Source organism: Citrus clementina, unplaced genomic scaffold, assembly GCF_000493195.1.
Source record: "Citrus clementina cultivar Clemenules unplaced genomic scaffold, Citrus_clementina_v1.0 scaffold_7, whole genome shotgun sequence".
Taxonomy (NCBI): Eukaryota; Viridiplantae; Streptophyta; class Magnoliopsida; order Sapindales; family Rutaceae; genus Citrus; species Citrus x clementina.
The window spans coordinates 7057457-7080695 of record NW_006262075.1 but is presented as its reverse complement, the minus strand read 5'-3'; the positions used below and the strand labels follow the sequence as shown (position 1 = coordinate 7080695).

Below are 23239 nucleotides of genomic sequence, written 5' to 3'. Positions count from 1 at the left end.
TCTAAATAAAAAAATTTATTATCTCACAAAATCTTAATGCGTAGAGTCATTTATTCTCTTTTCGAATGTACAATTTTACAGTGTACGTAATTATATTTTATGATTAAGTATGATCCTAATTAAGACATGAGTTTTAATTATTTTTTCTGCCTACATAAAATTGTATCATTAGCTATTATTGACCTTTTGAATAAAAGGCATGTCTTCCTGTTTAAAAAAAGAAAAGAAAAGAAAAAAGGTGTGACCTTCAATGTTAATTTAAGAGAGTGCAATGTAGGCACAAGTTTATGTATACATAAGCCCAAACCTAAACCTAAAGGTACAACGGATAAGAGTATAGGCTGTGTTTGTATTTAATATTACTTGTTTTACTGTACATTTGTTTATGGATTTCTGTAAAGATGTCAGAGACAAGGGCAGGGCAGAAGCCACAGTGGTTGCAGTCATAATAAGAACAGACTCTCTCAGTACTCAAGAGAGAGAAAGAAAGAGAAAGGGAGGTGGCAGCAGTAGTAGCATCAGAGCCATTAGTTTTCATCCATGCACAGAAGAAGATTCTGCAACCAATGGACTCGGCAAAAATATCCTTCAAAACTAGCAGCAGCAGCAGCAGTAGCCCAACAAGAACAACGCCTCTTTCTATCGGCCTCTGATCTCATCTCTTAACTTTGTTAATAAAAATCTTCCATTCTTCTTGCTGTTGTCGGTTTTTCATTGAATATCCTTCCTTTGAATTTCTTCATCTCCTCCTATATATCTTTTCCCACTCTTCCAAAGATGATGACTGTTGGAGGTGCAACAACAAGCTGCGGTGCAAGAGATCATAGTATAATTAGGTCTCCCTTCACCCCAACACAATTGCAAGAACTTGAACACCAAGCTCTCATCTTCAAGTACATGGTGTCAGGAGTTCCTATTCCACCTGAACTCATCTACTCTGTCAAAAGAAGCTTGGATTCTTCATTGGTCTCAAGTCTCTTCCCTCCTCAGGCTCCACATGGTAAGTAAACAGACACCTTCCTCCTTTCTTTTCTTAGTATATCCATTAAATTTTGTTGACGAACTAGCTCAAATCTATGCACCCAAATTTGTGTTAGGCCTATATTTTCATATTCTTTGTTGGATTAATTTTTTAAATAATTTTTGAGTTGAAATGATTTTATTTTATTTTTCCAAAAAAAGCTTTTGATGGGACTTTGGTTGGTGCAGTCGGGTGGGGTTGTTTTCAGGTGGGTTTTGGCAGAAAAGCAGACCCAGAACCTGGAAGATGCAGAAGAACAGATGGCAAAAAATGGAGATGCTCAAAAGAAGCATACCCAGATTCCAAGTACTGTGAAAGACACATGCATAGAGGCAGAAACCGTTCAAGAAAGCCTGTGGAAGCACAAGCACTCACTTCTTCATCAGTTCCAAATATATCATCATCATCCACAGCATCAAACCCTAACCCTAACCCTTCTCCATCACTCAATAAAAAACTTTCCATTAACACACCAATCTCTTCTGTTTCTTCTTCTTACCCATTCTCTCCATCTTCTTCCATTTCTCCTGAACTCTATGCCTATCAAGATCCATCTCAAAAGAGTTGTGCTCACATTAACCCTCTTCTTTGTCCTCATTCTTCTTCATCTTCAAGGCCCCCTGGTTCTTCTAGTTTCTCAATTCACGATAACGTGACTACCCGTCATCTTTTTCTGGACTCTGGATCCTGTTCTCAGACCGACAAAGATTACAGGTTTGTGTTGTAGGAGACAAAACACAACAGCATGGTTTGGTTTTATCTCTCTTTAGCTTTGAGGTTTGTTAATTAACTTGAGGATGTTGTTTCTTTCGCTAGTAGTTATAACTTTCATGGAATAAGGGAAGGTGCAGTCGATGAGAGAGCTTTCTTTCCAGAAGCTTCAGGGAGTATTAGAAGCTTTCAAGATTCATGTCCGGGGCCATTGGTCACAATTGATGGTTCCTATAATAAAACATACCCTCATCATTCACAGTTTCAAAGCTTTTCTGACTCTATAAAACAACAGCAACAACAGCAGCAGCAGCATTGCTTTGTTTTGGGCACTGACTTCAAATCATCAGCAGCAACAGAAAGAACAGTCGTGAAGGCTGAAAATGAAGATAAAACGCAAAAGCCACTCCACCACTTCTTTGGGGAATGGCCACCAAAGAGCACTGACTCTTGGCTTGATCTTTCTTCCAATTCCAGAATCCACTCAGGTAATTAATTCAATAATCCATTCCTATTTACTATTTTCTGTTCCAATTTTTGTCGTTTCAACTTAAGATTTTTTTCTTGCAGATAGCTGATCAAGTCTCAATAATAGACAATTATACAGTATCAAAAAGAGTCCCAGCTGGAGGTCACAGCCTTATTGTTGAAGTTGTGGATGGGAAAGGGCTTAATTTACGTTGCTTTTAAATTTGTGAATGATAGTGGAGGGGGCCATGCCAGGAGGATTTAATCTTTAGATCTATCTTTTGCTTTCTTGATACTTAATTTTCTCTTCTTCCCTAAAAAGAAACATGTTTGGGATTTGTAGAACTTTTTTTGCTTGTTTGAGTGGAAGCATCTTTTGTATGCCTCAGGGTCCCCGAAACCCCTACAATTACAGTTTCACTATTTCACTTTTGTTTGTTTTCTGATCATATCATAGTCCAGTCCACACATGGGGACCCAGCAGGGAGCATCTGCAATGATTTTTACTTGGTCTAGATATCTCAGACATCAGGATATAAATTTCTCAATCATTCCTCATGAATATTATCTTCTCATGATTAATTTGAGTGGATATAAACATGAACACGCATCACAGTATATGAGCCCGAATTGATAAGCAATAATATGTGTACCCATTCAACGAAATTTTGTGGAGAGCTTGGCTTAACAGCTAAGTAGATAATGCTTATACATTACCTAGTTTGGGCTTCGTACTCAAAAGTAGGTCTAGTTAGCGTATAAAACTATCTCAGATTCCTCTTCGCTTATTCAAGGAAATGTCACTCCTTACATATGGATTAAATCCTTAGATTATTGTCTTTGATCAGTTGCGGATCACAATCAAGTCACTTCATAGCTTCCAATGTAAAGAGTGTTTCTAAAAATTTAGTGTGAGTCCGTAGAGCTGCTGATCAATGTCCTTGAGATTTCTCCTTAATGAATTATAAATTTTTAACCATTTTTGAAATGTATTTTCTTAATTAATTTAAACTTTTCAAAAGGATGAAAGTACTTTTTCCTGTTTCCATCTTTTGTGATGCCACTGCTGACTGCTGTTGCCAACTCCACTGAACTCAAGCTTTTTATCTTTAACAGTGAATTTCAGAAGTTTTGTCTTTTCTTTGAACTGGTCAGAGTACAAAGGGAACATGGGTTTGTATATCGGTCTAAAGGGTCAACAGTCAATGTAAACGGAGTCATCAAACAGTTTGAACTTGAGATGACAGTATTTGAAACTTTTCAAAGTAAGCTGAAGTTTACAAAAAATGAAGGATATATTTTAACGAGATTAGCAGAATTATTTTTTGTTTTTGTTAACAAGATTTCGGGGAATAATAAGAAACGTGCACATATCCTCTTTCCAAATATTTGTAGGAATAAATTTCTGAACTGATCTCGATAATTATTTGGTAGATAATACTACAAATGCATGTATTTAGATTCCCCAGTAGACTTCAGATCGTAATAGATATAGAGTGTAATGAATTCGGGGAAAAAAGAAAAAAATCATTTTGTTAGTTCCTTTAAAGTCCTGTGATTGGATTCGACTTTGCTGTTGCTACCCAAAAAGCTGTAGAAAAGCGTCATCCTTTCTAAGCAAAGATCTTGGCAAATTTTGCTCGAATTGTAAAAGCGATTCTCTAAACCACAAAGGACATTCTAATTGGTTGGTCTCGCAGCAGTGATAACAAGACACTATAAATTTAAGTTTAAGAAGATATATTTAATTTGAAGTATGACCCTAAACAAAGGTTGGAAAAATGATCTTGAAATAAATTTAATTGAAACGAATGCATTAAAAGGCTACTTAAAAAAATATATTTTTTTCAAAATCACAACTACACACAAAATAATAAATAATAAAAAAATACATCATAATTTTGATCTTGATCGTGTTCTATTTTAGAACGGTTCTAATATAACCGAACTTTAATTATATTCCTTAAAAGCCCTTGGACTGCGGTGATTGCGGCGTCAATGTCGTAACTTCACTTGACAAATGGATCCCCCCCTACTTAAAGTATCATTGACGGTATTTACTAAATTACCGAAAAGCCCCTCGATTTGGTGCTACCTGTAAAAATACGGGAAATATAAATGGTTTTGTTCGAATATTTCCGTCATGCCTGGACTAAAAGGACATTTCACCTAAAGTAGTCTACTGTTTACAACTTCACATGAATGAACATTAACGGTTGATAAATCCTTGCATTTTAACATTTTTCTAAACATGGCTCTGAATGCAATCAGACATAACCAGAGCTGTTACCATAATGGCAAATGAATTAGCGACCTCAACTCGTGTAAGAACATAAATCAACAGTATCATAGTAGATATCATATAATATAGAGTGAGTCCTAACAGCGGATTTCATATTGTAAATCTCTGTAGACTTTAATATGAAGTATTAAGAAAATAAATTATGTTAAAAAAAAAAAAAGGAAACTAATGTAAGCTGGACTGCGTTGTAAAAAGTTAGGTTTAACAAACCCCAGCTATTTATTTAAAACACAAATACATTCTTTTCAATAATCAAAATCTTTAGTCTTTACCTACATTTTCTTCACAGATTTACATACAATACCTAAAAGTTTATACATCCTTGTCTAAAGTTCAGTTCCAGATCAGTGCCAGACAATGATAAATGGGCAGCATGATATGCCCTCTCTTTCCAACTCAAATCTGGCCAGAGTCAGTATTTTAAGAACCCAATTTTTCAGCAGCTATTATAGAATTTATAGCGGACGGTGGCTCAATCTAACAGTGCAACCGCTATTATGTAACATCTAACCAAGTTTTTCCTTGACTTTTCTGTCATATTCCCAAGTTTTCCTTTAAATGTAATTAAAGTAACAGAATACGGGTGGCTGTAACATAGTAAGGCACACCCAAATTGCATGCATGATGTTTCAACCGGTCACACCTGCACAGATTTGCAAGACTTCAAACATCTTATGCTCAAGACTGCTACTATCACTGATCGAAAAGACGATGATTGTTGAGGAAGGTAGCCCGACAATCAATAATGGGAATTACTCTTAACAGAACAGCAGAAAACTTGAAGAACAGAGAAATTAACAAAAAAAAAAATGTGTAAAGACAATTTCCACTGCATTACATGGCTAATTTTAGCATGATAAATAGTCTGTCCTATTTCCAACAGAAGTTCCCATTCTGTAGTAAACCCGGAATGAAAATAAACAGTCCACCCTAAGGCTAAATACTCCAATAAACAGTACCTCACAAATCAGTACGGCCTACAACTTCTCCACCCTGAGGCTCAATACTCACAACCACTTTACATCTTATCAAAGATTATAGACAAGAAAAACCCATAATGACTAATTAAGATTTTCTTGTTTCAATAAATCATACAATGAAAATCATGAATGCATCTACAAAAAAGAGCCAAATTCTTGCTCCAGTATGAGAAATAACATTTATAACAAAACAATGCAATTGCATTTCCAAAGCCAGAATCAACACAAAAGGCACGGATGTTTTCATCTATATAATAGATCGGTGGATAATACGATGTTTAGCCGTTTAGGCTCTTAACTGTTTCAGTGATAGTAAACAGACTCAAAAGCATCAAAACATGCACACAGTTTAGCACATAGCTAACACAGAAGAAAAGCCGAAAGAAAGTAGACAAACCAAAAACAGAAAAAATTAAAAGGAAGAAACTAAGCAAGTAGCAAGAACCCCTATGAAGAGCGAAGGCACATATATGGCCTAGAATAAATGCATCAACATAAGCAAGAAGCTCGAGAAGATACTAGAAGTAGTTCTATTCCATCCCCAAATGCATCATACCAAATATGCATTGGCCATTTATGGGCAAAATAACTATTGCCCCCAACACATATAATCCCAGAGTCCCATTACTGTACCTTAATACTTATGGCCTCTAATCACAAAGCTCACCAAGAAGATTTCAATTAATCAAGCTTATTGGCTCTCCATATTGCAGCCACACATTCAATTTGCATCTGTTAGATGCAGAAAAAGAAAATGCAGATGGACAGGAAAATTCTTAGCAGTACATGAATGTGAAATCAGAGAGCAAGATCACTGTAGGGCAAGTCATCAGCCAACAAACCACTAGCATATTTTCCATCATGCTAATAAGTGTGAAACTAAGCTAAACCACAACAAAGACATGAAGCCAAAGAAAAGTTCCTTGCAGGCATTTAGTAGAAAGTGCCTAAACATTGTCATTGTATCCTTTAATAATATCCGACTTTGCAGTTAGTAGACAAAAATTCAAGAACCCATGTTTCTCCAGCTTGAATCATAAAGTGTAAATAAATTACATAGTGAAAAAGAACAATATACCAACAAGATCATGAGAAATTTCAATCAACAATTACCCATTTACAGAGAACCATAGGGACCCAAATGAAGACACCTATACTCCACAATCATTCCGCAATATGTACCCATCGATCCATTTTGCCTCTCTCTTAGCAATTCATCAAAGAATACAAATCTCACGACAGCTACAATGCTCTCTCATTTCCACATTGAAATTTACCTCTCCAGAACAAAAGAATTGATGAATGGATACGATAAAACTCAAGAGACCTATATAACAAAAGTTCAAGAAGAGTAGTTATCGTATCTGTCGTTGATCTTTAAAAGCTGCCTTCTCTTGAAAACCAAGAAGCCTACAACACCAATTTGCAAAATTGCAGCAACGCCAGCAAACAACAATCCAATCTTTTTCCCAGTATTTATGGAGTGCCGATGTTTCTTCTGCGGTGGCGGCCTTCGATTAGAGGCATTATCGGATGATTTATTGTTGAATCTATTAGGGGATGGAGGTGGGGTTGGCCTCTGCTGGGGAGGAAGAAAAGTCGATGCCTGAGGGGGTGGCCTCTGCTGGGGAGTAAGAAAAGTTGATGGCTGAGGGGGTGGCCTCTGCTGGGGAGGAAGAAAAGTTGGTGCCTGAGGGGGTGGCCTCTGCTGGGGAAGAACAGAAGTTGGGGATGGCGATGCCGGTGGTGGACGAGTCCCAGGCGGTGGTAGTGCTGGACGCGGATGCGCAGGTGGCCGTTGGGCCATTGCGACTTCCCTTTGTGCATCTGACTCGACAATAAAAGCGAAAATGGTGAAAACAAGGCCTAGAGTTATCAAGATTGGTGATAATGATGGTTCCATTAAACAAACAACCACCAAATGTTTTAAAAACAAAGACGGCTTTAAGAGAAATCAAGATTTTGCTTTGTTCCCAAAATTCTTGAATTCCTCCCCCAATTAAAAAAAAAAAAGGGTTTCCTCAAAGATTATGCTAAACAAAACAAGGGTTTGGCCATTAAGGTTGGTTCTTGCATCTGGGTATTTCTGATTTCTTGTTCCCTCAAAGAACAAAAACAGAAGTTCAAATGGGTATGGCCCCAAAATTCTAATTCCCTCTTCTCTCGCGCTATTTAAAGATTTCGAACAGAAAAGGAATTAGGGATGGGGCAAAAGATTGAACTTTTGAATCTGGGTGCTTGAGATTCCTTGTTCTTGTGAAGAATAAAGAACCTGACTCACATGGGTTCTGTCCAAAATTCCTTGATATCTCAAAAATGTAAACGATGTCGCAGTTGAGAAACAAAAAGATGAAAATCGTCTTTGAATCTCTATAGTTTGAGAAATTTTCCCTTTCCCTTTTTTTTTTTTTTTTTGGGAGGGGTCGGTTAGTGGAAAAGGTCAAAAGACTCAAAATGAGTTGGTAGGAAAATGAAAATTCATTATTAGATTAGGAGACTAAGGTTTATTTTTATTTTCATTTTCTTAAGAGATATAAAAGACAGCGACAATGTGTTTGCTTTTATTATTTCCATTTTCCAAATGTAAAAAGAAAGAGAGAAAGAGTATGCGGGCTTAAACGGTTGGGTCGAATTGGAGGTGTCATCGATGTAGATTGCCGTTAGATTGATTGCATTGGATTTTAGCATAGAGGGAGAATCTTATTTTTAGGACGTGTTTTTCGCAAATTCTCAGCTGAGCTTGCTCAACCCTTGGTTTTATTTGTCAAAGCATAAATTTGACATGTAGGCACTTGCCACAAGTGTATTGGATCACCGCTTGATCTTAACAAATGTGGGCCAAATGATTCGGCAATCTTGGGTTGGGACTCTAGGCTTTGGGCCCATCACTGATCCTTAAACAAACCTGATCACGTGATCACCTGATCCATGACATTCTCGTCGTGTTTGCATTCTAATATGATATGATGTTGAGGCCCCTCATTCCAAGAGTTTTCTTTAGCTAATCGTGTGTGGTATTATTAGTTTCTCCCCACATCACAAATCCGAATTTTTTGGGTACTCCTCCATTAGTTATGGTATGCCCCGGCTCGGCGGATATCCAGGTTACAATGGACAATATGAATATTTGAATTTAAAATGATTAGATTCACTTCTATTTATTTATATGAAAAAAAATATTTTTATAAAGTGTATGGACAGGAATCCCTTCCTTTATTATTATAAGGGTCCTACTAAGTTACAATTCGTGTAACTTACAATCCATACAAAATTACAATCCATACAAAATTCATGTGGGTCTCACTGTCTGTTCACTACTATTTACTTGTTTTAAATGAGCTGTAAGTTACATTCGCCTGTAACTTAACATTTGTCATATTATAAATAAATTAGTTTATTTACTATCATTTACTATTTAACTATATATATGTATGTATATTACTTGACCTATGGCTAAAAGATTCAAAATCATGATTTTTCCTCTTTTTTCTCTGAGGCACTGTTTGAAATTGAGGTGTTACGGCTGTTGTGAAAAAAAAAACCGTAACTATAAAATAAAAGTTAATAGTTTGTAGTTATATAATTTTTAAATAATAATTTTTAAAAAATTATTAAAGATATATTAGATTTCTCATAATAGATTTTTCATTATAAAAGTATAAAATCAATTCAATTTACTTTCTAAACTACAACAAGTAATGTTTACAAAGCACTTTAACAATGTAGTTTTTAAGTTACAGTTGTCCAACCTCAATTCCAAACAGATTTAATAAATTTATAAAGTTATAAATATGTGATGTTTTAGCGATTGAGATTGATTTTTATCCATGAAAAAGATAATGTTATAAAAATTATATTTTAGTTAAAAACTGATAATTTATTTTTTTAGACTTTATAAGGCTAGTATTACTGTTATTTGGTATTATAAACTATAAAAGAATAAGTGGTAAAATCTAAATACTATATGCGAAAAAGTGCCAAATCTCCTTTGCAATATTAAATTATTAATGTATCGGCACATTGTATTCAACTTATTATTTTTAGGAAAGACTAGGCCTTTTGACACCCTTCAAAATTCGTCTTAAAATCCCTTTTTGAATGAAAATTACTTGAATAATTTAATGCAAATTAATTCATTCCTTATTTTGAATGGAAATTCAATTAAAAACTTAGATAAAATTTTTCTTTTTAACAAGCATTTTACAATCATCCCATTCTTATAATCTATATTTAAATTTTAATTCAAAATAATTTTTTTGAAAAAATTATAAGAGATTGGAATTATGAGGAAAGAAATTTTATAATAAGAAAAAAATTTAAGATAAATATTTTAGGATTTGTATGCAATTTAAAAAGATTTTTTTTGGGGATAAATTTCATGGAATTGATAGTTAATTTTAATATATGAATTGGTACTTTATAAATTAAATTGGGAATATTTTAAGAAATAATGTTTAAAAAGGGTGCTACAACTTATAAAGATTTTTAAAGGGTGTTAAAGCTCCACTCTCTAGGGAAATAGAACCAGCCGAGAAAGACATGGCCGGACTAGAATCACACATATTCAGCCCATTCTGTGTTGAAGCACGAGCCCAAGCCGAGACGAACAGTATGCATGAACTAAAAATTGGTGAGGACATTGTAAAAGTTGAGGTTTTTCTAAAGAGCATAAAATTTAACCCACCAGATTAATATGGTAGAATTATTTGAAATGCTAACGCCATTGTGCAAAACCAAGTTCATTTCTTGCTTGATGACTTGTTTAAACATTTTACCTTACGTGATGGGGGCAAACGATTCACCCAAGTTTTGACTCTTTCCTTCTGCAAAAATGACAATCAGAAATTAGAAACCCCATGAGAAGGAGCCAAAAAGTTCACATGGGAGAGAGAGTGAAGTTAGAAGCATGCATGTTTAGGTAATTGGCAGGATCCAATTTCATGTTTTGAACAAAGCCACATAGCATCATCGCATGCAGTCCGTTCGCAGTGTGTCCAAAATTTGACAGCACAAAAGTGCCATTTACCTTCCGATTAAATGATCTAAAAGAGAAACCAGGCTCGCTGCTGCTCTCTCTTGTCCCATCAATCCACCCTCCTTTCACGTAAAGTTTTCAAGACAAATTTTTAATAATAAAGACCATGATTAATTTTTTTTTTCAAAAAAAAAAAAAGACCATGAAAGTGATGCCGGTGGCACACCTGTGCAGAGCATTCGTTCCAAAATTTTCATTCTAGTTAATGTTTTTTGGGTAATAAATTTTTTGACTGCTGTTAGACCTTTTAAATATTGCTGCATAATTTATCTTTTACTAAAATTAATAAAAGATAAGTTTATACACACACACACACACACATATATATATATATATATATATATATATATATATATGCTCCAATAATAAGGACATCTTCATTTTTAATTATATGAGAGTTTATTAACAGATAAACAATATAAATTTTAATAGATAAATAAAAACACATAATTTCCAACATATTAAAACTTAATCAATAAATTCATTTTTATTTATTTATTTATTGATATGTAGATGTTGGAATGGCAGAGACGAATGGAAGTGGCCAAATGAGGAGGGTTTCTTTTAATAAAAAATAGAAAAGAAAAAGAAAAAGTATAATGAAGGAGAAATAGGCCACAGTGGAGTTTCCCAAATTATGAAAGATTCCGAATGCAAGTTCATACTGAAAATATGCATTATGCAATGTCTTGGAACTTGATGCTGTGCTTGTAATTGAGGCTAAAAAGTTCAGAAACTGGCTACGGCACGCGAGAAGCCACTGGCGGTAAGGGAATCGTTGCCTGTATTGCTTTCTGATTACCCTTATCACCTTTTCTGTCTTTCCATCCTTGTTTATATGTTTTTTTTTAATTGGTTACTTACACGAACACTTTGTATAGAAAATGGGTGTTACATAATTTGTTTTCACTATTTTGTTATTATTATTTTTTACTAATATTCTCATGCCATGCATATCAGTTTATATCAACAAATAATATGACAAAAAATTGTGTGATTATTAGTTAATCCGAGGGTGGTGTAATTTGAGAAAAAGTTCGTTTGAGAAAGTCAAGTTAAAATATATATATATATATATATATATATATATATATATATATATATATATATATATATATATATATATATATATATATATCTACGAGGGTGGTGTAATTTTCTAGCATGATATCCAATGATATCCTTTGCGTTTATTAAATTATCAACGCAAGTCAACATTCGGAAGTAAAATTAAAGCAAGGCAATTAGAACACTCAACTTTTATGCCACAGGAGACAGGGGTGTGTGTGTGTGTTTGCGGGGGGAACTGTTCCCAATCAATAGAGCAGCTCCCGAAACATAAAAGTAAGTTGCTAACAAAGCAATGCGCAAAAGCCGGTAAAAGGCTTAAATGGGGTTAAAGCAGCAGGAGTGAACAGATCCCAAAGCCGTGCAAATTAAAAGCAGAACCCTAGGCCACATATGACATGTAGCCCTGAAACCCTAGCTTAGTAAAGACTTTTCGCGTCATCACCTCTGCGAATCTACCGTCTAACACATACAAATTAAAGATTTAATTTATTAACACCTAAAGAGTGTAGTGTGTAGACATGAATATGATACGGAGTTTTGATGTGGAAATGTCACTGTATCAAGTATATCTTTGTCTCTTGGATTTTGTCTCTTTCGATGCATTTTATTGGTGTCACAAAGCCTTGAGGCATCTGGTCGTACGTGCCAGGTTTAATTTTCCTTGAGCTAGATTTATGTGGATTCCCACTTCTGCATCGAATCTATCTCCCAAAATTTCTTCCTGCAACAACATCTGATGAGTCCGTACATATTTGCTCTTGCATGCATAGATATTTTGGATCGATGGATCTCTCAATTTACAATAAAACAATTAATCTTTTGTAAAATTAACAGATAATAAAAATCATTTTCCTTCATTGCCTAGAAAAGGGATCCGTTGAAGATGCCTGTATGACGTCGTCCTACTTTTACTACTTAGGTAATTATGATTTTAAAATTTTCAATGCTCTATTGGATCTTTGTTGTTAAGATCGGTGCAGAAAAGATTCACCTTCAAAGACTGTTTTGGTGTTCTTATTTTGGCACAAAAATAGATGAGGCGTTACAAAATCCATAAAGAAAGCTTTTATATATACATACAGCACACAGCTCTTGATCTGTATGGGACAACATGGATGGTGATTCCAAAGCGTTCCGTGGGCTGTGGCAAAACCAAGTGTTGCCACCAACGGAATTTGATGCATGTTTGGTTGGCTTCAGGCGCTTCAACGTTTGAAGAGAAACTGTGTGTGGGTGTGTGTGTTCACAGGGCATGAAAGGGCGTGGGGCTTTGCATTTTGGTATTGAATGGCTCACGGCCGTATACAAAGCAATGAAAGGGCACGCAGTTTAAGACACCTCTTCTTTTAGTAGGCCACGGGCTTGGATTCTTGCACCTTCTCTCTGTCTGAAAGTGTAAAAGAGCAATTGACTGCTCAGTTCTTTGACTTCTTCTCGAAGTGCATAATTTGCATTGAGCGTATGTTAGCAAAACTTGCAGTCTTTATCAGACAGACCAAGATTAATTGATTACGGGGAGGCTTCTTCACTGTTTGTTAGATTCTAGCATTAGATCATCCTGTCTGCCATAGTTAATGGTCTTTAAATGCATGTGATGGGATTTGAAACCAATCGAGTCGTGTCACCCGTTGACGGTAATTTAATAAGCGTATGAAGAAACTTGAATTTGGAATTGAGTGTGGTTTGGTTTCGTAACTTTCGTTCAAGTGACCAATTCAACTCAAGAAGAATCCAATTTTTCTCAAGCACTTTCTCTATGCAAAATTGAGCACGCAAGCATCTAGCGGGGGGAAGGGGTAATAGAGGCCTAATTGCAAGGCCTGGATGGTCACACATCACAAAGGCAGCGTTGACTAACCCACATCATGCTCAAGTCACTTTGTCAAATTTGCAAAATTATGAAAGAAAATAACAATAATTCTTCAACAGATGCAATTACGCATCATCAGCCATGTCAAAAGGGCAAGTTTAAGAAGATGCTTAGGTGAATTTGATGGTGAAATCATGCCTTGCTCAACTAATCTGAAGTGGTTAGACAATTAATTAATAACAGTAATTGTCATCACTTTGGCAAAATGCCATAGCCCATAGCAGTACAAACAAGAGAAACAAAAAAGCTTCTGCTTGCCCCCACTTTTAACACGTAAAGTCTAAAATAGTCAAAATTAATTAGTTGAAAAAAGCCAAAACCATTTAACCCCGCGTTTTGTGTTAACTTATACTACCATCTATGGCCCTTTACTTAACTTCCATATTGAGAACTCCAACTAATTCCCTTCTACCAGCTTATGGTTCCAAATGCAGGCCTTTTACAAGCTCATTCATTCCACAGAGCAAACATAGGAACATGATGAACCAAACCCAAATTCAAAAGCCTATTGTTAGTTGAATGATTCCCTCCGTTATCATCATCACAATTTTCGTACTTGGTACCCGGCGATGAGAAATAGCCTTGAGTATACTCTGCCCCGCTCATTCCAAACTCACTGGTCAAACCCACCGGGCACTTTGGACTCTCTGGATTTGATGAGTTCCTGCTGCCAGAAGCACCCAATGAGGTCTCATTGTTGGTGTTAGTATTTTGATGTTGATGATCATCGGAGTTGGCACTCCACACCATGTCAACCAATTCATCAGATGCTTCACCATTTGATATGGCAAGAGGCTGAGGAGATGCGGATGACGCACAAGAATTATAGTCCTCGAGAACAAGCGGAGCAGAGTCTTTCTGTGAGCGTTTTGCAAGGTCACTGGCAATCAGTGTGGAGCTTGAGCAAATTCTCTTCACATCATACCTACTTATATCAAAATTTGTCACTGCACTCGTCCCCCTAAATTTGATTGCAGCAATATCATAGGCTTCCGCAGCTTCTTCTTGTGTGCCTGCGTTGTAACAAAGTTATTATTTCTAGTTCATCTGAATAGGAGGTGGCAGACTGATCATACTTGGAGACTAAATGAGCTATATAGTTAGTGACTAAGGCCAATTCATGGAGGCTAAAACGTTGACACTATTAACTGCAGGGCCATAATATATAGTTTTTTTTTTAACTATCAGATGGATTCCCAAATCTTAAAAGTGCAAAATTCTTTTCAGATTTTCATTTCTAGAAATGATAATAAAACCACTCACACAAAGCATAACAACCCGATACAAAGATAAGACGATAATATCATCAAACTTAAACCTACTATAATTAATCAATAATATCAAGTTAACTACTAGATTTGAACACCTATGTATAGGGTTTTCAGAAGTGGTTAAGTTATGATCATAACAAAAAGAGTACAAAATAAAGACAATGTCTATTGTCTAAGCAAAATTTACTTCCACATGGAACCAAAACAATGAGAGACAAAAAAGGAGCTGAAGCTTACTAAATGTTCCAAGGTACAAGTCCTTGTTCCCTGCAACCCTTCCTATTCTGGCTTGCCACCTTCCATGCTGATGGTGCCTGTCAAGAGACATAAATAAAAAGGGACTCTAACAAAAAAATGGAAAGTTGGATAGATTTATTGATTGGAAGCCTTTAATAATATGCCATGTATACACATATCATAACACTTTCACATGTTTATATAATAATGTTTGCCTATTATTGTCTATGATAATTGAAAAAGGCTGCAAAGTGCAGTAAATAATGAAACTTTATCATTGAATTCTCTTTCTACCATTACCTTGTCACTCCTCTGTAAACTGAAGCTCCTCTTGAGAACCCACTGCTTTTCCTGTTAATATATTGAAAAATTTAATCACCTTTACCAATTTCTCACTTGTAAATCTTCAAGTTGAAATATTGACAGAAGTTAGAATACCTTCTCAAATTAGCAACAAACTCTTGCCTGGTCATATGCTTCATTTCTTCAAGCTCTTTCTCATAAGTACTCAACTAAGCATTCGAAAACAGTTTTAGCTACTGAATAAATGATGATTTTTTTTCAAAAGGGTAAATGAAGTAAAAATAAAGAAATTAATCAGCTTTCTTTAATATGTGATGTCAGCAGCAAACTTACAGGAAAATTGATATGAGTAGTTGCACCCCAATATTTCAAGGCAGCCAAATCATAAGCCCTTGCTGCTTTATCTTCTTTATCATAACCACCTGATTAACATTTTTGTAAATAAGAATCAAGGACAAAATATATGCACAAAAGCTTAAGTTAGTACACAGTTAATAATTAACAACAATTATGAATTTATCAAAAAATTAACAAAGGGTATATGTGGGAGTTTCACTTACCAAGGTAAACTGTAAAAAAGAAAATTAACCCAAAAAAAAAAAAACAACTGTTAGTATATTCTTTTCAGCCAAAAATGTAAAAGAAAGAAAAGAGTAACCGTTACTTAATAAAATGAAGCAGAGGTAACAAACTTCTCTCACCTTGTCTTCCTTTTCTTGTTTGACCTTCTTTTCTGCAACTGTTGTCCCACAAATGTGCCTCATATCTTCCAGTCCATCTATGCCTAACAAGTTTCACAACATACACACAAACTAAACTCAAAACTATCAAAATAAATAAATGCCCTTCATAGTTAAAGAAATTAAAACGATAAGAATCTATTAAAAACTTAAAAAAAAAAAAACAGTATGTTTAATGTGAACAAGAAAAGAAAATGAGAATCTTAAAAAATAGTATTTCTTAAAAAATAATAATACCTAGTGACACCTCGATACTGAGAAGTTCTTTGCCCAAAAGAATCAATAGATTTGCGAGGCACCGGTTCTTTAGCAGCAGTTGCTTTTCCCATAGGCCTTTTACGATTATCAGCAGCAACCCCTTGCACTTGCAAAGGAGTAATTGCAGTAGTAATAATCGGACCATTTTGTTCTGCTGAGGTGGGATTCATGGCAAGAGAGAGTGGCTGAAATCCACAGTTGTTTCCTTGATTAGTATCGCTTGCTGCAGCAGATTTCTCAGCAGAAGAAGAAGAAGAAGCAAAGGGAGTTTGCCTTAGCCAAGACTTGAATCCAGCAACAGAAGTTGCACTCTCAAAAGGAACGTGCTGATGCTGATGAAGAAAATGATGATGGTACATAACATCATCGTTATGGGTATAGCTAGGGTTTAGGGTTTGTGTTTGTGGGTGATGATGATGCTGATTGTAGTGGCGGTGGATGATTGATGATGGGTGGCTTGTCAGATTTTCAGTAGTGGTTTCTAAGTCAAAGTCTCCATTATTATCAACATTGAAGCAGCTGCTTGGTACTATATTGACATTGATTCCATTATGTTGGTTCTGGTCATCAGCATCAGTTGATGGAGAGTTCGAGTAACAACATGACCCCAAGAAATCTTCAAGCTTTGGACCTTGATGACGATCCTCATGACTTGCACCACCACTACCATTATTCTCATATCTCCAATCTACAACCAAAACGAAACAATAAACAAAAAACCACAAACTTGGCAACATGCAGCAGATTTTTTATTATTATATTTTAACTACATGCAAGTTCAAATAAAATAGGAAATAAACTAAAACATGTTACCTTGAGGAACATGAAGAGAGAGAGAGCCATCAGAGCGCAGAGGCATGGCTGTCAAAGGAGGCTCGTGATGATGATGATGAGTAGAAGAGAAACAACTTTGTGGTTGTTCTTGTTCATCTCTGTTAACAAAATTACCTTCATGATCGATCCTCAGGTGAGGAGTCAGAGAGAATCCCAACCAGTTACTCATTTCTCTAAGAAAAACAACAGCAACAAATTATTGTTGAGGATAATAAAAATGTTTCTGTCGTTGTTATCTTGGTCTCTCACTCACTCGCTCTCTCTCTCTTGATGGGTCTGGTTTCGTATTAATATTACTCTTGGACTGGGGACTTGGGATTTTTTATAAATAATTTTACAAAGTTTGCTCTCTCCTCTCGTCTTATATTCCCACCCAGCTGCTCTGTGTCTGCAATCTGTATCTGTTTTTGCTAATGATGCATCGAGTTTCGTGCCTTTTCTTTCATTTCCTTATCAGATTTTTGCAGGGGTGGCCATCACTTGCGTTGTTTGGATTATTACACTGCAGTCCTCATGTTTCAGTTTATTTTACATTACTCTGGCGTCAGTGTTTGTGTTTTTGATAAGACATTACCGTAGTTTGTTATTTCGATTAGTGTTGGTTTTCTTTAATAAAATTTGATGAACATTTTATCCATACATCTCAACTGGTGAGTTAATTTTTGAGTACTGATTAGGCTTTGAGTTTCCGTAACTTTGGAATTCGTCTGCGCTAATGATTAAATTAATAATGTTTCTCTCCTATATTCTCTTTTCAATTTGTCAGATGATGTATTTCCATTCGTTTTAATCGTTCAGCGGGCTCGTTTCTTCTGTTATTGGAATTCTAATTGGGCTGGTTGTCCTTTATGATTGAGTCATGCTATTCGCACCCCGTTTCTAAGAATCATAAGTTTTAAACCCCACTTCATTCCAAAAATACCCTTATTATTTTTCTGCTACCAATTACCTCAATGGTGTTATATTAAGCCACGATCTATTTTATCTTATTTTTAGAATGTAACAGGTTTGTAGTACCATCAAAAAAATATTTATGTATGACAATTTTCTATGAGGAATGAAAATATTATTAGTCCATTTGTTTTCATTTTTTTCCCTTTTGGTCAAAACCAAATTCTAACCAATATCAAGAAAAAAAATGATGAATTTTTTTTTTCTTGGATAGATCCTCTCAGTTTTATATTGTTTGCTATAATTTCAAGAAATTAATGTAAAATTTTCAAATAAAAAATAAACAATAAAAAGTTTAAGTTGTTAGAGTGGATAAACAAGGTTTAGTATGCGATGGGATGTAAGATAGTTTGAGAGAGAAGATTACTTGTCCCCTTATGTAATTCCAAAAGAAATAAAATTGTAATTTAAAGAGAGTAGGTTTTTTTTATTACAAATAATAAAAAATAAATTATTTAATTTCTTATTTTGAATGAGAATTTAATTACAAACTTAATTAAAGTATTATGTTAACAAATTTCTTACAGTCACCTTATTTCATAATTTATGTTTATATTTTAAATTTTAAATGAGAAATATAAAACTTTATCAGGGAGTGAAATAGAACACGAAACCATAAGCTCCTAAGTAGTGGGAGGAGCGTAGGACTCTGATCGCGTGCTTGTTGAAGAATGAGTCAGCAACTCATAGGCAATGGCTTAGTTAAGGGAACCCAACGAAGCTGCAGTGGAGATAGAAACCATCCAATAAAAAGAAAATAATTTAAGATTTTAGGATTTGTTTGTATTTTAAAGATAAATAATTAAAAAGATTTTTTTTAAGATGAAAATTTATGAAAGATGATTAATTTTTAATATATGAATTTGTATTTTATAAATTTATCTAGAAATATTTTAAGAAATAAAATTCAAAATAGGTGTAATAACGATTTTGGTGGGATGCTTAGAGCTTCAGTCATTTGGAAAAAATATATATATATATTGTAAAATAATTGCTGATAAACATTGATTAGCCACCAGTTTTTTAAGCTCCACTCTGATGGATTTGTTACAGGATCTACTCAATGGGCTTGTAATTTATTACAATTGGGCCTCATCTTGGGTGATAAATATTATAATTATTTCAATTGAAAAATATATCGTTACACGCGTGGTTATTTGTTATGATCTTTCTTAATAACAAAGTGTGAAAGAAAGGCAATCGATTCTCAGGTAATATTATGATTTTTAAAATAATTGTTGTTAGTTGTACTATATAAATAAATAATTTTAAAAAAATCAGTTAAAATTTTCGTAAAATTTATTATTTTAAAGTGCTGTAAATTTTAAAAGTAAATTTATGTGTTTAGTAAATATTACTGTTAAACTGCTGGAAGAATATAAATAATTAAATTAGATATAATATTAAATAAAATTTATTTATATATGTATCTAAATTTTTGTTATTGTGTACATATAATAATTGACAACAAAAGTGAATATTTTATATTATTAATTTTTTATTTTATTATATCAATATAATTAGTAAAAATAATAATCTCTTAGAAGTTAATGATTTTATTTCCTAATTAACAAGGATAATTTTAGATTTTTATAATATATATGAGGATATATATAGAATTTTATTAAGTGTAAAATTTGTTGATACAAGATTATGGTCGAACTGGGCAATTACCATATTATCACGGTAACACTTAGATTTGTAGTTGACTGGGGGAACAATTTTGTGCTGCTTCCTCTCTTAATGAACGAGATCTCATGACCTTGAGCTCTCTCTTCAAGGTCTTCTGCACTCACAACAACCAGTTAGGGGGACGTCGGAGGTTTTTCCAGCATAAACTCTCCGACGCTTAAGTCAACAATTTAGATTTACTTGGAAAAACTTATGCCACCAATATTGTGGCATAACTATTATTATCTTCGTTTTAAGTTAAGAGAAACTGGTTTTAGACTTAAAGATAGAAAAGTAAAAGAAATTGTAAAATAGAGAGAAAATTAATAGAGGTGAATGCCAATTTAAAGTGTCTAACCCTTTTACCGTTGTCTTTTGTATCTTTTATACCCAATAGGGATATTTGGATTCCTCTTCCTCACGATCATTATTAGGTCAGTTGCACCATCATGGACACCGCAATCGTTGTTGAGAGGGCTTCGTGCCTGAATTATTTGGAGGAAAACCACATACTGTTAACTGTCGTTGACCAAGTCTTTAATCCAATTTGACGCTAGCCTCTCCTCGCATGCCCTCTGACCAGCCACAATTGAACGACCAGCCTTATGCCTCCCTGGGGATGAGTTTCCACTAGGAGATGCTGCCATAATAGAATGACCAACCTTATGCCTCCTTGGGGATGAGTTTCCACGAGGAGATGCTTTTGACTGAAGAGAGCACATTTCTGCTCATGAGTATCTGGTAATAACGCTTTTTGCCCAAAGCAAAATTAATTCTTAAAATCAGATTCTGATAAGTCCAAAATTTATTGTAGAATGGACTGATTTTGTCAAAAGTGACTTATAAAAAAATTACTAAACACTAAAATTAGTTTTTAACTTGTCAAAATCACTTTTGAGTATTTTAAAAGAATATCAATTTTAGCCTTTTAAAAGAATCTCAAATGAGTCCTTATTCTAATATATTGAGTTTCACGGAATAAATTGAACGATTTTCCAAAAAAGATTTCTAATAGTGCTGAATGAGTCGAAAGTTTTAACGAGCTAGTTGAAAATTATCATACTGAGCATACCAAGATCTTATATTAACTATCGAAAGATCAACAAATATAATTAAGTATTAGAGCCGCCCCAATTGCAGTATCCTTCGAAGCACTTTAAGGTTTTAATCATGTTTGGACAAATAAAACAAAATATCTTTGTTTATCATTTGCACTGACTATTAAGGGAACCAAGTTGACGATTAGCAAAATTAATTTACTTGCTATTTACTATGAAAGGCAGATCAGTTCGATTCTATTCCTATTCCTTGGCACGATTGTTTTATTTTTTATCATCTTTGTCTACAATTGGGTGTCTTCTAAGAATTAGTTGGTCCAAGATTTTCTAACACAGACGAAGAGATCCCCCCACACCTAATGCAGTTAATTAATTAATTGAATTTTTTTCATTTTGATCACATCATTTTCACTAGTTAATTATTTGTCCCACTTCTTAGAAAATTAATTGTTTACTTCACTGTTTACTTCATGTGAGATTAATTAATACTAAAATCTAGCTGCCAAACCAGGAGAAGATCTACATGGAGGGCTATTCTTTTATTTTCATATTAATTTTTCAAAAAAAATATCATTTGAGTGGGGCATTTTGAAATTAAGTAGGGTCAATTCTTAGGTTATTATTTTTTATCATAATTTTATCTCCAATAAATTAAATTTTTAAATCCATTATTGCTATAGAAATTCTAGAATACATCAGAGGTATCATATCAACCACATAATAAGTAAATGATGCATGATATGTGTACATTTATTCTAAAAATCCACCATACAAGTAGTGATTATATTAAATTTAATTACACATATCAATGGATCTAGATATGGTGCAACTGTGATACTATACCACGCTTTTTGTCTCTATACTGAGAAGTCGTTGGATGGAAAATTAGTGAATCTAACGATTGAAATTAGTTAGTGAATAAGTGAAGTTAGCATTGGCATTTGTTGAAGGTGGTAAAATTTGATCCAATAAACAATAGCATTCTTTTATGTTTGGGGAAAAAAGTTAGGGTTTAACTGATTTCATTTGACAATTAATGGGGAGATACCGAAATGGAAAGAAGACGATCACAATTTTCTTGGGGAGGAAAAGATTTCGATGAACACGGACTCTCAGCTTTCAGCAACTACAATCCATATTGAGGGGTGGTAAAAGTTTGGGAATTAGGCATATATGAAGTATGAGTTCAACAAATTCGCCATCAGTTTCGAAAGGCTGAGACCCCTTGTTCAATACCACCATTTCCCTCTTCCCAACCAAACCATTTTCAACAACAAACCATGTTGCAAATCCACTGCATGATCACTCACAGATCTCTAAGCTACATCAATAGACTAAGCCAATGGGTTTTCTTAGATTTCATTCAACTTGACAAACATTGCATAGACCAACAATATTCTTGCAATGCCTGCAAACGACCCACTTTTATAATACCAACAACAACAACTTTAATGAACCATAAATAAATAAAACAAAACAAAACAAGCCTTTCACTAAGAGAAATCCCAAGTTCAAATATTCAATAAATCATTATGCAGAAAAAAAAAAACAAATATTGAAATTGATTTCAGATTAAAGAAAAAAGTATTCAACCTTACATGCCTAACCATTTTCTCTGAATTCCCCTCTCTATTTCACAATTTTTTCTTCTGCTGGATCGATAATTGAAACCCATTAAATCGAAATGTAAAAGTGACTTATCAGAGGGCCTTCGTTTTCGCAAAGCTCCTTTACCCACTATCAGTTTTTTTACAAGTCATTTTACATTTTCTTAACTGATTTCCCTGTTTCCTTTAACAAAAACGCGGCCATTTGTAAAGTATTGGATCACATCCTTTTAAATCTAGTGGTTACACCACATGAAGATAAAAAAGTTTGGCATGGTATCACAATCATATCATAGCTGAGTCTCTTATCAATATATATTAATTGTTTATATTGCTTTTAATATTTTCTCATTCCGATAAATTCTAAAATACATCAGAGGTAATATAATTAATTAATGCATAAATGACGTATGTACTTAAATTTAATACAATCTATCATAAATGCACACATACCTTGACATAATTTGCTTATTGTATGGTTGACATGGCACCTCTAATGTATTCTAAATATTTTCATTCCGGAATCCATCCTCCTACTGCTAGCCTTACTTGACCCATACTAATAATTGGTCAATCCATCTCATGCACGTTCACTGTTTTGCTGAATATGATCTCTGCTTGCATACATATATAAGGTCCAATAAAACGATTGATGACTCTAATATTTGTTTTCACCTAGTCCTTTTTTAAATACCAAACCTGAAGCCTAATTTAGCTTTTGTTAAGCCACTTTGCTTTGTTATTTAATCAAGAAACACACGATCATTTGTTATTCTGTTTATGATGAAAACAACGTATTAGAAAATGATCTTAAGTCAGTAATTTGTTCACAAAAGGACTCACACGCTATA

General features: G+C 34.2%; 3 protein-coding genes across 4 annotated transcripts; 1 reads left to right on the top strand and 2 right to left on the bottom strand.

The window, feature by feature from the left end:
• Positions 1-422: 422 nt before the first annotated feature.
• On the top strand, positions 423-2632 carry LOC18036287 (growth-regulating factor 5). Of its 2 annotated transcripts, none has more exons than XM_006426588.2 (4): positions 423-1000; positions 1210-1735; positions 1841-2220; positions 2303-2632. In XM_006426588.2, exons 1-4 carry the CDS (start codon positions 778-780, stop codon positions 2308-2310), a joined length of 1137 nt encoding a protein of 378 aa, XP_006426651.1. In that variant the 5' UTR covers positions 423-777; the 3' UTR covers positions 2311-2632. The 2 variants fall into 2 exon arrangements, with proteins under 2 accessions (XP_006426651.1, XP_024036449.1); XM_024180681.1 differs by having other exon boundaries at positions 1838-2220.
• A 3782-nt stretch (positions 2633-6414) lies between these two features.
• Positions 6415-7991, bottom strand: LOC18036280 (proline-rich receptor-like protein kinase PERK2). The gene has a single exon (XM_006426587.2). The coding sequence runs from the start codon at positions 7383-7385 to the stop codon at positions 6825-6827; it is 561 nt and encodes a 186-aa protein (XP_006426650.1). The 5' UTR covers positions 7386-7991; the 3' UTR covers positions 6415-6824.
• A 5587-nt stretch (positions 7992-13578) lies between these two features.
• LOC18036271 (AP2-like ethylene-responsive transcription factor AIL1) lies at positions 13579-17502 on the bottom strand. The gene is made up of 9 exons (XM_006426586.2): positions 17081-17502; positions 16247-16955; positions 15971-16053; positions 15830-15838; positions 15603-15691; positions 15405-15478; positions 15267-15317; positions 14967-15043; positions 13579-14471 (listed from the first exon to the last, which is right to left on the bottom strand). The coding sequence occupies exons 1-9, from the start codon at positions 17268-17270 to the stop codon at positions 13906-13908; spliced, it is 1848 nt and encodes a 615-aa protein (XP_006426649.1). The 5' UTR covers positions 17271-17502; the 3' UTR covers positions 13579-13905.
• Between the last annotated feature and the right edge of the window lie 5737 nt (positions 17503-23239).